Below are 15,446 nucleotides of genomic sequence, written 5' to 3'. Positions count from 1 at the left end.
GTATTTCTTGGGAAGGGGAGGGAAGAGGAAATGGGGGGAGAGAGAGAGAGAGAGAGAGAGAGAGCCATCCCTCTACTCCACTGGAGACAGGAGAGTCCTCAGGGCTATAATGTACACATTGGTACTGAAGATTATTATAAGTCATAAAGAACTGTCTTTTGGGTTTAGGGTCTACAGACTTTGGCTGGATTACTAATTCTGAGCTGATTTATATATGCAACAAAACCACATGATGTTAACTCTCACATGATACACTGCTTCAGATTACAAGTGCAGATATATCATTTTATCATGGTTCAGTTTTCACACTTATACACACTTACATAAAAAACAAACACCCTAAGCAGAAAAAACCTTCAGATAGCTGAGTTCCTGATATGCCAATTTTCAATGTGGGGATTCTTTTTTTTCTACATGAATTATGAAGTTTTACAGTCCAGCAAGAGTTGCCAAATGAGAAAGACAGGTATTTATTTATTTGTGAAAACATTATCTGCACTTAACAATTCTCATTGCTATCCTTCCTTAGTCCTACATTTTGAACAGGCACAGTTTTGGCAAGCCATGAAGATTCTTTCTCCTTTGGACACTGCATGCCACTGCAGTCTCACCCATCCTATTCCCAGAAAATAATATGCACCATTAACCAAAATAGTCAATGAAGCAGAGACAGAATTTTACAGAGTAGCCATTCTGAAAATGTTTTTCTAAAAAAAAAATGTATAAAATGAATAAATAAAGTTACATTTCCAAATTTCATTTGAGTCTGACAGTCTTTTACTGGACCGATGACAATGTTTGAGAAAAATGAAGTCATTAGGCCCATCCACTACATCAGGGATGAAATGAACATGTGTACCTAATACAGTGGAAGCAAATGCTGCCTTCACTGGCAACCCAGCAGCTTCACGTCACTTCGAGCGGAATTTAGGCTGGCACCATGCACTCTTTCTGCTTACACACAAACGTACCAAATAAGAGCAATGAGAGATCTGCATCCCTGGATTTGATACAACAAATGTGTCATTCTTAAAGCCATGGAATTCCAACCACTAAATTATGGAAAGTTAGATGGAAGATCATGATATGGAAAGTGTAGGGCATGCCAGTGTATGACAGTGCCCTTGCACTAGCAAATTCATAGCAGGCACTACCAATCACAGCAGCTCACATCCACCAGATTATGCAGCCGATATATATATTTATTCATTTTGTCGTGGGCTGGTCATCTAGAAAGTGGAGGTTGACAGATTTCCTAAATCAGATCAAGAGCCAAAGGATGTGCATTATTCTTCTGTCTCTAACTCTATGTTCAATCCTTCACTTTGCCTGCAAACTGCCTCAAATCTCAAAGCTACCTTTCACAGGTGGTAGCCAAGTCAGCAGGCAGGGGCACCTGCATGCTCTCCTAACGGTTTTGAGCCATGATGCAGCACAAAGCTTTCTGGTGCACTGCCTACTTAAGTGGTCACCCTAGACCTATGAAGAAAACTGAGGTTTCTGAGAACTACTTAAAGATATAAAAAAGGGAAGAACGTATTAGAAGCAGGAAGTATTCCAGTGGTTTGATAGTGATACTAGTTCTCCCAAACATAAGATGAACATTCACAGGCCATAGGGATATTATGCAGACGTCCAGCAAGACCTCTATAGCTGCATTCCTAAAAGAACATGTCAAAGAGATAGCTGAACTGTTATTTTCAAGCAACAAATCTTCAAAAATCTCCACACTATGAAAACTGCATGGAAGTAACTTGGGGACATATGTATACACTAAAAAGTAATAAGTCACTAGACTAGGTGGCACTTTTAGAACTGAAATAATTGAGCCAGTAACTCTGGTTCATAGCTTGTCTCTATTATTATCATCAATACCGCAGAACTAGAAAGTAGCTCATATAATGCCAATCTCATTAAAAGGCTGCAAAAAAACCACTGGGCAAACTACAAGCGTGTGAATCTCATAAAACTGGTGCGAAGTCAGAAGTAGAATGTCTGAATATATGAACAATGCATGTTAGGAAAAAGAGAGAAGCCATGCCTCAAAAGTCCAATAGAATTTTGGATAAAGTAAGTAAGTGATTCAAAGTGTTCTAGTTGATAATATGGTGTTCTACCACTATTGGGAATCTAGCCAGGGTATAACATGAGCACAGAAAAATAGGTCTCATTATTAAACTATATGTAGTGGTACTGCACAAAATTGCCTTGTGGCACAAAATTTTATCAGGTAGCATCATAAACAGAGGATGAACCCGCTGAGTGTTATCAAAATGGCTTTTTGGCACTATGAGGTCCACAATGTTAATGCAGTTTCATCTACATCTATATTTATAAGCCAATTTCAAATATTCTGTCACACTCCAGGGTGACAGAGAAACAAAAATACACATGGGTTTTAGTGGCTGGGATAACTGGAGATAGGGGGGAAACAGTCTCATGCTAATTGTCCCCTCATCCCCCCCCCCAAATGAATAGCAGCCATTCACTTACATGGAAGAAAGTAAAGTGCCACCCTTAGAGTTGACACTGCAGTGAGGACGAAATTTCTGACAATGAGTGGCTTGGACCTAACTGATAAGGATGCCGCAGAAGGGAGGGGTTATAGTAACACAAGTCTTTCATGTGCGCATAAACTGTCCATCATAATGATGGGCATTCTGCTAGCATGCATTAACAGCAGTCATCATGGGATTGTGACAGGGAGGCTAGAAGGACAGTCTTGTCCTATTTGCCAGGAATACAAGGTTGCTTCATTATAACAGAGCAAAGCACTGCATATACCAGCCCAAATGCACATCTCTGTAGGGATCAGATAATAGAGAGTTACAGTAGCCTTTGAAAAAGACTGAAGGTTCTCATCATAGTTCCAAAACTAGTGGGTAGCAAACTGGCAAATGCAACTGGACTGTTGGGTGAAGTATAGCTATTTTATTTCCAATTGCTTATATTCAAGAAGAGAAGAGTGAAAGAGTCTTCATTAATAATTAGGCATTCCTCCTATCCAGTAATTTCTTTGAAATGTAGGAGTCTAGCCCTGTCCGTCCAGAAGTACATTCTAAAACATTAAATGTTGCTCAGGTGAGAGCAAGGGAACATTCCTGTATCTCTCAAGTGATACAAAATAAAATTACAGTGTAAGGGAAATTATGGCTCCTAGAAGCTGTAAGACTTACAGTTCTTAACAGAAAAGAAAAGAGAACTCAATTGCTGGTCTTATTTAAGCACTGCTGATAGGGAAAGGTTCTGGGAAGTGAGCATAATTATGCAAAGAAAAGCCCACAGGGAGAAAAGATTTTCTCAGCCCTTGACTGTGATTAGTGAATGCCCTTAGGCGTGAGGACTGTTACTTTCTACTAGTGTAAACATTCCCTAAGGGCAGCTTTTTTTCAATCCATAAGTTGCATAAAGTGAACAGTTAACATTCATGGCAGCAAACAAAATAAATACCCTACATTTTGCTTATATCAACATGTACAAGTCTGGATGGCTGCATTAAAAAAAACCCAAACAGAACATAAAAGTATTAATTTAAAAGAATCTTACCTCACAAGCTGTTTACACAGCATTTTACCAGTCAATAAACCCCCAAATAGTTTACATATGCAATGTAAAGCTCATTTGTCATGTGGCTGATGCACCCAAATACCTGCTATATTCACCAGTTTTCAGAAGCAAGGTTATTTAAACAGATCTTACCTAAAAAGTGAATGTATTTTATTTTATGAAAGAGACAAGTGTCAATATTCTAAAATTGGCTGTTTCAGTGAGTTTATCACTTGACAGAGCGGTGGAGTTTGAAAAGGGTCAAGAATCAGGGTGGGGGAAGCTCTTCTGTGGTGGCTTTGATTAGTAGGTCATTCCATTTTTGAAGTCCTCACAAGGAAGAGTAGACAGAGACAAAGCAGCAGTAGTGTAGGTTTGTTAACAAAAAATCAAAGCAAAGAAATGAGATCTGGAAAAAGTACGGCTAGTTCAGTGCATAAGGGTAAAATAAGTACATCACACACAAAAGAAAAAAAGAAGACCAAAAAGGCAAACCAAAGACTGAGGACACCATCCCCTGGAAAGTTCTTCTGCACAAGCTTCTTCAGATGCCATTCGTTTCAATGGGGTTGGTACAGGAGAACTTCCAAGTGGATTGTGCCCCTTACAGAATTAGAGTAATGACATCATGGAAATGGTTAAATCAATTAACAGGACATAAAGGAGAAAAAAGGGAGCGGGTAAAGCAGCTGCGAAAAGAGCATTCCTACTGTAATTAAATGCAACAAGAATGTTACTGATAAGATTGAAATGTAATTAAGGAAATAATAAAAGAATGAAAAGAAAGGGGAAAAGAGCAAAGGAAAAGGGAGATGAAAGTGAAGTCAAATCACAAAATCGTATTGTTAAATCATATCGAGGAGGGGGGGAAGAGAAAATTATTAAGTGGAAATGAAGATATTGCAATGAGGCTAAGTTACAGTAAATTAACCGTCACTATGATTTCCTTCCAGTTACTGCACAATTTAAGGGTTACAAATGCTTTGGCACTCCCACCCTGTGCCCCACGTGTCTAACTGCCCCAGCTTTGATACACTAGATAGAAGTCTTCCCAGCATTCTCTCTCCTCCCCCATTACCTGCCGCAGGTTGCGGGTCACTTTAACTTCATGCCAGGCGTTGTCATTAAATTTGCCACGATCACTGACTGGCTCCACAATGGCCTCGAAGGCTCCAGACCCCAGGTTAATGATCAACGAGACCGCACCGTCTTTCAGAGCCAAGTTGACATAATCTGCTGACTTGCCCGTGTGCAGGATAAGCCCATTGCGCTGCCATGTCTTGAAGGAGAGGGTGATCTCATCACTGCTGCTTTGGATGGGGTTCTGGGAGAGGTCATAGCACAAGTATTCAGACCCACGGAACGTGGCGACATTCTCCTCTCTTGCTGCAGGAAGACACAAAAAGGAAGACGAGAAGGTCAAGTCGTGTTTCAAGTAAATAATGAAACTTTTCAAAACTTGTGAGATGTCTGTATGCATTCTTATGTTGTTGCACTGCAGCAGCCAACAGGAGATGTGTTGCATGTTTGGCACTGTACATACACAGGATGATCTAAAATTCCCGCTTCTGTTGATTTCCAGTAAAATTAAAAATCAATTTAGTTGTTGCAGTCATTATTACCTACACTAAGCTGTTTTGACATCTAGAGGTCAAACCTCTGGAGATCAGAACAATAAATTCAGATCTCCAGATGGCAATCTTAGGAACTCCCCTGCGCCAAGAATTCCAAGTCTTGGAGACATCAGTTTCTCACTTTAACTATCAACGAGTATGTGGAAAAGAGGAAGATTTATTAGAGGTAGTCTTATTGTGATTGCGCAATCGTATAACAGATAACTTAATTTGACTAATTAACAGCTTCTGACAAATTACTCTTTAGCCACTAGGGTTTTCTAAAACTGGCTAAACTAAAAATAAATTATCTTGATGGATTTTTCACCCTGGTTTTCATTCACTAATAAAACAGCATACGCCACACAAGTCCCTGCTACAATGTTGGATAAAGAATGTAAGGAAAGAGGGAGGTACAGTCAAAGGCATGACAGGTAAGCTGAAAAAGGACTGGGAGTAACAAGGTAGTACTATCCAAGATGACCAAGGACATATCCATATGCAATGGATTTTGTGCAGGGACCCACTGAGTCCACACTACAGTTCTTAGCTGATCCCAGTCATAGAAAAATCAGCCTGTAAAAGGGTTAACAGGTGCCTTGGACAGAACATAATATGGCAAGCTTCCTAAAGGAAAGCAAGTATGAGTCAGGTCATTGCCTGTATGGGAGAGATCACAGGATTGTGATGTAAATCATTTTGAGTTAAGAACATAAGAACATAAGAGAAGCCAATGTTGAATCAGGCCAATGGCCCATCCAGTCCAACACACTGTCACACAGTGGCCAAAAATACCAGGTGTCATCAGGAGGTCCAGCAGTGGGGTTCTAGAAGCAGCAGGAAACTAGGAGCCCTCCCACTGTTGCCCCCCCAAGCACCAAGAATACAGAGCATCCCTCGCCCCAGACTGAGAGTTCCTATCTATACCTTGTGGATAATAGCCACTGATAGACCTCTGCTCCATATGTTTATCCAATTCCCGTCCATGCTTGTAGCTGCCACCACCTCCTGTGGCAGTGAAATCCATGTGTTAATCACTCTTTGGGTGAAGAAGTACGTCCTTTTATCTGTTCTAACCCAACTGCTCAGCAATTTCATTGAGTGCCCACGAATTCTTGTATTGTGAGAAAGGGAGCAAAGTACTTCTTTCTCTACTTGCTCTATCCCATGCATAATCTTATAAACCTCCATCATGTCACCCCTCAGCCATCGTTTCTCCCAGCTAAAGAGCCCCAAGCGCTTTAACCTTTCTTCATAGGAAAAGTAAAACACTTGCTTTACATACCTGCAGATACTTCTGATCAACTAGCTAAAGTCTGAGGTCAGATGTCAAATGGAGTCATTATGACACAGCTATTTCCCCACAACCAAAGATTTGTGAAGCATTCAATACACATTTGAAAGGAATGAGGATGAGGTAAATGTGAGCTCAAGATATATTAATAGGGCTTGCCACTTGAGCCATTCATACAGAATCTAAATGAGTTATTGAATGCAATAGCTTAAACAAAAGGTAGAACATGAATCTAAATATTAATTCAAGGAAACCATTACACCACAGATCAATTAACTATGACACAGAAAATAAAGGATGGAAGGATTATTTCACAATTACAACTAAGAGCCCATCCTGCAGTCCCTGTTCCACTGCAAGGATTATTTCCGAATTCTCCCTCAAATCAGATAAAACGATTACATGAAGAGTAAAACATAGGGCTGACAATCTCCAAGATGGGGTCTGGAGATCTCCTGGGATTACAACTGGTCTTCAGACCAATTGTGTGGTGCTACCATGGGTCCAGGCTCAGTTATGCAGTGTCTGTTGCTGGGCCTTGTTAGAGTCTTTTCACAACAACACTGTGAGGTACATTATGCTGAGAATGTGTAACTGGCCTAAGGTAATCCAATAAACCCTAACGACAGACTGGTAATTTAAACCTGAGACTCCCAGATCCTAGTTTGAAACTCTAGCCATTGCACCCCACTGGTTTTTGTGGTGTGGCTGCTGTTGAACAGTAGTGAGCAGCTCTCCTGAGAGTAGGCTTACCAAGTGCTGGCGGGGGATCTGTGTGTCTTGGCAGGATCCCTGCCATGGGGACTGTCACTGTCCCCATGGCAGGGATCCTGCCAAGACACGCAGATCCCCCGCCGGCACTTGGTAAGCCTACCTGAGAGAGTCATGCAGGTTGCATGGTATCAAGTTGCCTGGTGGTTGCTCCTGGCCCTGATAAAGTTTCCTTAAAAACCAAAACAGTCAGGAAAGGACCCTGCACTCTCCCCCTGCCTTTTGCTGACATAAACCAATGCTTAAAGGCTGGCAATACTTTTGTGGTTTCCCAGCAACCTCCACAATGGCCATGGAAGAGCTCATTCATTTCTTAAAGCTCCATGCCTTACTTCCATTATTTGGGGGATTTAACCCCCCCAGCTTCTCTTCTTCTTCTTCTTCTTCTTCTTCTTCTTCTTCTTCTTCTTCTTCTTCTTCTTCTTCTTCATCATCATCATCATCATCATCATCATCATCATCATCATCTAGATTTCAGATTTTTCTGCAAACCTGGAGAATTTCCAGCTTTGTAGAAAGATTGGCTGCAATCTCTGGATTTAATTATCCACATATTTGGCCATGTTGTGGAATAGATATATTCACACACACATAGACACAGACATACACATACGATTTTTAAAAAAAGAAAGAAAAATGCCCTGCCCCTTTAACAGAGGGTTACGTGTGGAAATGAATCCTTGAAGCATTTAATAGCACATAGGTAAATAAGTTCTTATTAAATACCTATTAAAGGGATGACATTTTTCTCCATGCAGTTGGCAACCCTAACCTGATTCTTCTCAGTCCTACTCTGACATGCTAAGCATTACTATACTACACTTCTCCCTCCCATTTAAGACACACAAATACAAACAGATATTTATTGGTTTGAAAAAGTTGTGCAGCAGGTAGAAATTCAACAGAAAAAGACAATAACAGATTAATTTTTCTTTAAAATGCTATTTTTAGCTTCTGAAAAGCAAAGCACTGTGTTACTGATCATATTACGGTCTTCAAAGAACAAGTAATAAAGTGTAAACACATATTTAAGTGCCATACATGTTTTGCCACAGCTGTTGATTGAAGGCAGTTTCTCTCAAACTCTTTTCACTTGTCTCTCCCCCCTCCCAGCTTTTTTTGACCTTGGAAGTCATAACACCTGTGCAGAGATCTTTGCATATTGCATGCATAGAAAACTATCATTCTATGGAAAAGACTAAGCTGGAGCTATTCTCTCTGACACCTAGTTTTCTATATGCAGAAGGATTTTTTTGTTTTATTATATTTATTTACTTTACCTATACCCTACTTTGGGTCCCCTATGGTTTGCATCATTGTTTACTCCTCCATTTTATTCTCACAATAACCCTGTGTGGTAGGTGAGACTGAGAGTGTGTGATTGGCCCAAGTTCACCCAGCAAGCTTCCATGGCAGAATGGAGATTTGAACCTGGGTCTCCTAGATCACAGTCCTTCACTCTAACCACTACACCACACTGGCTCTATTTGTTGTTTCTTTTGGAATATGAGTGTTCCATTGTATAGAAATATTGCTTTCTAAATTCTCATGCCTTCTCCTGTGATGACATTCTGCTTGTTTCCTGTTGCAGGCCCCAAATGGTCTAGTATGAGACCAGATGGCCTGAGCCACCTAATAGCCATGCCATATACCCACATTCCTTAACACCTCTCTGCTAAGAGCCAGACTTGAAGGCTCCTGGCTCACATGGGCCATGACACATACACAATGGAGAAAGCTGGAGGTTGGGTGACCTGATTGCAGGCAGGGCCTCTAACTTCTAGCCAATCCCCACACACCTGATGTTGCAGCTATGGCAACCAACAATTAGGCACACACCCCTGCAGCTCGTGATTGGCTGATGGCCACAGCTAATTATGACTGGGATGGGGGGGTATAATTCCATGGGTCTCTATGGGAGAGCTGACTTTTGAAACAAAGAGCAACCTTTTGTTACTGTGAAGCTGTATCTCTGAACAGATCTGGGCTACATACTTGTGCAAGATGGGATTTCTCTTCAAAATCCCTTGCTACTTACCTGTGCTGTTATGCAATGGACTAGTTTGGACTACCGAGACTCAATTGGGTAACTATGTTTCTGCTTAAATGTGTAGTAAGGACAAACAGCCATAGGTTTTGTTATTTTTGTATCCTCTAATAGTCTTTTTGCTATGCTTTGCACTGAATAAAGATCATTCATATTTGTAATTGTCTCTGATGCTGTACGTGAACTCCAAGGCTAAATCTCATGTCTGAGCGCTGACCACACAGAGCTACCATTGTGAGAGTTGCTGCTGTGTAAGTCCCAGAGGCCAGCTGAGAGTTTGGAATCTCTGCTCTTAGGCTGAGTGGGGACCCCGTTGAAGAGATTCTGGTGGCAAACTGTTGTGAAGCCTCGAGAGAGTACAGACTGTCTCATGGATTGTTGTTTAAAGTGCTGAAATACAGGATTCCCTCACACCCCTGGACTGGGCTGAGTGGGTTAATCCTGTACATCCATTTTGAATCTCAAAGTGGTACAGTCCAGACCCAGGTTTACCATGTCTGTGGGAACTAGGCCAGGGAGTCCTCTGGCAGCTTAAAGCCTAACATACAATGCAATCCTATGCAGTTCCTTTCAGTTTAAACCCATTGAAATCAATGAAAAACTAGAAATGAGTCTGCACTGGATTACCAAAAAAAGGGCCCCGCCACCCGGGGGGGGGGGGGAAGACGGGCAAAGTGCGGCTTTTTAAAGCAGCACCAAAAGAGACATGCGGCGGCGGGATCACATCGATCCCCTGAGCCGCCGCGCACTTCCTCCACGGCACGATCAGATGCCAGGGGGAAGCCACAGAAAGAAGAGCGTGGCGGCTGAACTGCGCATGTGTACGCATGCACAGTTTGGCGGGGAGCCGGGATTGGTATGCACAACAAGTGCGGCAGCGATCCCACGGCCGCGCTTGCTGTGGTGCTGCAGGTAAGCCCTCCTCTGTAAGGAGGTTCTTTTTTGCAGCGGGTTTTCCAGGGTTAGGGACGGATCGGAGATGGGTGCGCACCACTTCCCAGATGTTGCAGTGAGATCGCGCCCGTTTGCTGCACCCCCGATCCATCCCTCTCCCGGCCCAAAACCTTCCATGTGACCGGAGCCATAGTTTAGCAAATTAAATTTTAAACAGTATGGCTGTGATCATATGCACAATTAGATCCGACATAGGCACAAATGCCAGGCAGATTTAAAGGGAGCAGTTAGACAGCAACATCTGGGAAGTATCCTGCAGCTGTCAGCAACCCGTTCTACTCCGCCGCACAAGTGGAGTTAAAAGAAACCAGGGAAAATCTGGTAGTGAATGGGTTGCAATGGGCCACAGACGGACTTTCCCCGTCTGATCACTCCAGCACACTCTCATGCCGTTGGGATGGTCTGATCAGGCCATCCCAACTCCATGCCATTGTTTTTGTCCCCCTTCTCAGTATGCGCATCATCACAAACTCCATAGGGATCCATCAGCGCAGAGGTGCGATTCATCAATTCCTCGTTTAAATGCATGGGAAACCAACAGCAAAAAAACTGACCGGCTGCATCCACAAATTCAAAGGGAGGTGTGATCTCACAGCTGCGGATCAAATTCCTCCAGAGGGAATAGTCTCACTCCCCCCCCCGCTTTATATGGCACGTGTGACTGCAACCTATAAAAGGGGCATAATAAGAGAACACAATCCATCCAAAGCTAAGCATTTTAAAATCCCCATTGTCCTGAAGGAAAACAGCATATGCTTATCTCTTGCACTGAAATCACTGGGAGAATTACCATGGAATCCTAACCATGTTTACTCAGAAGTAACCCTCAATGAGCTCAATGGCACTCATGGGTAAAATGTACACAGTCTTGCAGCCTTAAAGTTCTTAACAGAAGTAAAGCCCTTGCAAGTCACCAGGATTGCGCAAAGGATAAAAATATAAGGCAAGGCACCCTGTCTACATACTGCCCTCCAAGGGACTCTCTGCCTCCAAACACTTCAGCCTTTTCCACCACCATGATGCCCCAAGATGTCTTTTTTGACTTTTCTTTAGAAGATCTGATCCTGCCACCATCTGCCCCCACAGTCAATTGGAAACAGCGTGGGGAGTCAATTAAGAGAGTTGTGCCCTTACTTGCTTTCTTCAGTTGAGTCAGTAGGATTACCTGGCCACTGAGTAGTGGATCTGGTTCTTCTTAAACTTTGCTGGCAGCGATGGTTGTAGGATTACTTAATTAGAAAATACTGGAAATGGCCAATATTTTCTCAAGTTGTATCCAGAACAGAAAGGGAAAATACTGGTCTACCCAGTTCAACACTGGACACCTGACAATCCTACACATTTTCTTTAAGTCCTGGAAATCAGTTGTGTGCTGCAAATTCCATAGAACAAAATGAAGAAACACAATGATTCTGAAATCCCCTAGAGGACCAACAGCTCCTTTAAAATCTTATCAGGGTATAAACTACGTATCTCAAGAGCAAGAAATCTAAACAGTGGGTGGTTTATTTTTATGCACTATATTCTTTACTGTTCAACATAAAGGAACACACAATCAATAGCTCTTCCAGACAAAGGTCAGACACAATAAGATACCAGGAGACCAATGCAGACATGGTATGTCCTTATCCTAGAAAGCATGTGCCTTATTCCTGAGATCACAGGGCTGGAAGGGAGTAAGGACAGGAGTCATTCTCTCCAGTCTAAGGCAGGATATTTCGTTCATCCAGTAGATTATCAAACATTCACCAGAAGACTACAGTACATCCCAAATAAAGAGCAGACATAAACACACCAAGAATTTTGCCAAGGAAAGAGATGTGCAGCTTTTATCTACTGATGAAAGCAAGTACCATTTATTAGGATGCTATGTATTGTTTACCATATCAATTCAGACAAGAAAAGGCAGAAGGATTTCAATTTAACATATTGAAGAGCTTATGAAATGATATAATACACACTATAGCTCTTTGCGGACATTGCAGACATTCTGTTCATGGAAGCCCACCAGCCATGCGGTTTGGGAGTACAATACACACGATCCTGTATTGTGCAAAGGATTGAAATGGGCAAGGCTTGGATTGCTGTATTCTCTTTAATAGCTTACAAGTACTATTCCGTTGCCCTGGCCTGGATGGCTTAGGATATCTCGATCTCATCAGATCTCAGCAGCTAAGTGGGGTTGGTCCTGATTGGTACTTAGATGGGAGACTACTAAGGACATCCAAGGTTGCTGTGCAGAGGCAGACAATGGCAAATCACCTCTGTTTGTCTCTTGCCTTGAAAAACCTACAGGGTCACCATAAGTCACTTGTGGTTTGATGGCATTTTCATCTACCATAGCTTCCATTTACACAACCCAAAGCCCTGGCATGAATGGAAGCTAAACCTACATGGAGCACCCATGCACTGCCCAGGTCACATAATATGGTCATCAGGCATATCATGCTCCCAAAATATGTGGCTGATGGGCTTCCACTCCAGATGAATGGAACACATCATAGCATCTGGAGAGGACTCATGAAATTCAGAAATGCTGGAAGTCAGCGATGCCACCACTGTTTTGTACTCCACCTTCACTATAAGTAAACAGTGTTTGGAATTTCCATCCACATTCATTTTTCCATGACTATGAGGAATTAAAACTAATCATGCCAAATCACAGCTTGATTTTCATAACCATTAATGTCTGCAGCTTAATGTAAATGCTCTGAGTTAGTGCGGTAATGCACTGAAAAAGTACTGGGGAGAGCTGGGTTCAAATCTTCACTCTTTGACAGAGCTCACTAGATGACATTTGGCCTAGCTTACCTCACAGGGTTGTTGTGGAGACATAAGGAACCATTAATGCTGCCCTGTGCTCATTGGAAGGAGGCTTGGATAAAGAAAAGAGATAGATGGGTAGATGACAATTTAGCATTAGATATGACCACCTCTAAGTATCACAGAGGCACTAAAGGCATGATTCAACTTCATTTAACCACTCTAAGTTCACACAACTCACATTTATTTCCATGTCAACTCAATAGATTGCCTCTAGGTATAGCAGTGAAACAGCACAGCAGACTACAACTGGAAGTAAAATAGAGTTTACAGAAACTAGTTTTTAACACAGTGCATGCAAACTGGTGATTTGCAAGTGCTAATTTATTGCTCAGTTGACACCATGTAGATGTACATAAATACAGCTTTGAACGTCGGTTGTTCAGCACATGAAAAAACATTTTCATTTTACGCTTCACTTGCTAATGTTACCATAATCTAAATCCAAATCCTTAATCAGAAAAAAATGGAACTGCATTGTTCTGGAAGAGATATAGAGAAGTTTACATTAATACAGTTCTGAATGAATCACTCCAAGGGCCCGCACAGAACAAATTGAGGATTTCCAGGTTCACAGAGCAAATTTCAACCAACTGATCATATGCCACAGGAGTCAAAATGTAAGGTAGGTTTCTCTATAGAGGATTGGAAAGAAATTCGCCTTGACTGCAAATTCTTGGCCTTAATAGGAGTCCCTGTGCCTTTAAGAACTGTATAGAAGACAGCCATTCAGGAGGCAGTTTCCATACTGGGATTTTCTTTCAGGTGGTGCACAGCATGCCACTTCTTTAAGAGCTTTGGCATGGTTCATGGATAGGGTTGCCAACTTCCAGGTGGTGGCTCGAGATTGATCTCCTGGGATTACAACTGACCTCCAGGTGACAGAAATTGGTTCACCTGGAGAAAATCGCTGCTTCGGAAGGTAGAGCATATGGCACTATACACCACTGAAGTCCCTCCCCTCCCCAAACCCCACCCTCTTCAGGCTCCACCCCCAAAATATCCAGGTATTTCCCAACCCAAAGCTGGCAACCCTATTCATAGGGCTCCCAGGGCTTCCCCCAAAGTTGTGTCAGGTGAAGATGAGTGGGTCAACATTATGTATGAATATATTAGAAATAGATGAGGACAAGCATTCAGGATATATTGATACATCATAAATCAGAGTTTGTCAGTTGGAAGTTCTTTGCTCCCTTCTTCTTGTGGAGAAGAATCATATTGAAGTATCTCTGACTTAGTATCATATGACATTCCTGCAAGACTTTTGTGGTTTACAGTGCCATCCTAAAAAGAGTTACACCGTTCATTAACTTTGCTTGACTAAGAAGACCGTAACTCTGCTTAGGATGGCACTCTCAGTCTCCAATCCAGTTTGACTGAGCCAAGGCAAAACACTTTATTTTTTTCCCTTATGAGAACTGGAAAATTGTCTCTCTAGGGCAAGTGCTAGAAGTCCAGATTAGCAAAATCTCTGGACAATAGACCATAAAGGCTTATCCTGTTCTGGCTGGAAGAGCAAGACCCAAGTTTATCCTGCATTTGCTTGTTGGCATGCAGTGTCGTTCAGTCTTTCATTCAAACTTCCTTGCCTCTGGTGCCCTACAGAATCAGAAGGAAACACCAGATCATCTGATGAAAAATAAAGCAGCCGATGTCCAGGAAGGGCAGACATTTCAGTCATTCTCTGATAGTGTTTCACAGTCAAAGGTATCCAGACAAGCTTCAGTGGAAGCCACATCAAAATAAACTGAACCGGCTGGTGCTATGACAGAGGAAGGTGATGAATAATGATTACAACATTACCTTTTAACAGCTAGCAGTAAACTCTGTCAACAGCTAAACTGAGCATCATGCGACTCACCATCAAACTGGCTGATTCTATTCCCTCTGTTCTTCCTTCTGCTTAAGCAACATGCCATCTTTGAGCAACTAAGATCTGTGCTTTTGGTCCACTTACTCTTCCTTTTGCCTGACTGAGCCAATACATCATATACTCACTCAGTCTACTGTGACACCACAGGCATTAAAAAATGACATCATTTGCTCAATGTCACAGGAAGTGTGGTAGAGGAAAAATCTCTATCCCCTGGCAGAATAACCCATTTCTAATCAATAGAGGAGCAAAAAAGACCATGTAAAAGTCAGGCGCAAATTTTGATAAATCATGTTTTTGTTTATTATTATAATAAAAGTTGCATAAAATAATACTTTCATTAGGACCAACATATATTCATGACATAATGTGCAAGCATTGAAACAGTGCCAATTCATCATGAAGCCCACTCGTTGATGTGGAGAGGGCTGCTCCCCTTGTGCTGCTGTCACTGGGTTTACATGGGCAAGCAAAATGGAAGCAGTCAAAAAGCTGTTCCTTAGGCTAAACGTGCAAAATTTGTTT

General features: G+C 42.0%; 1 protein-coding gene across 1 annotated transcript in view; it reads right to left on the bottom strand.

The window, feature by feature from the left end:
* NRXN3 (neurexin 3) overlaps window positions 1-15,446 on the bottom strand; it is a 1,635,269-nt gene that overhangs the window by 1,211,022 nt on the left and 408,801 nt on the right. Inside the window, exon 5 of the mRNA XM_015418345.1 lies at window positions 4,625-4,932. Coding sequence (XP_015273831.1) covers window positions 4,625-4,932 — 308 coding nt within the window. The remainder of the gene's footprint in view (window positions 1-4,624; window positions 4,933-15,446) is intronic.

The sequence above is a fragment of the Gekko japonicus genome, unplaced genomic scaffold (assembly GCF_001447785.1).
Source record: "Gekko japonicus isolate JY-2015 unplaced genomic scaffold, Gekko_japonicus_V1.1 scaffold3, whole genome shotgun sequence".
NCBI classification, from domain to species: domain Eukaryota; kingdom Metazoa; phylum Chordata; class Lepidosauria; order Squamata; family Gekkonidae; genus Gekko; species Gekko japonicus.
The sequence above is the reverse complement of the archived record's forward strand: the minus strand, read 5'-3'. Positions and strand labels throughout refer to the sequence as shown.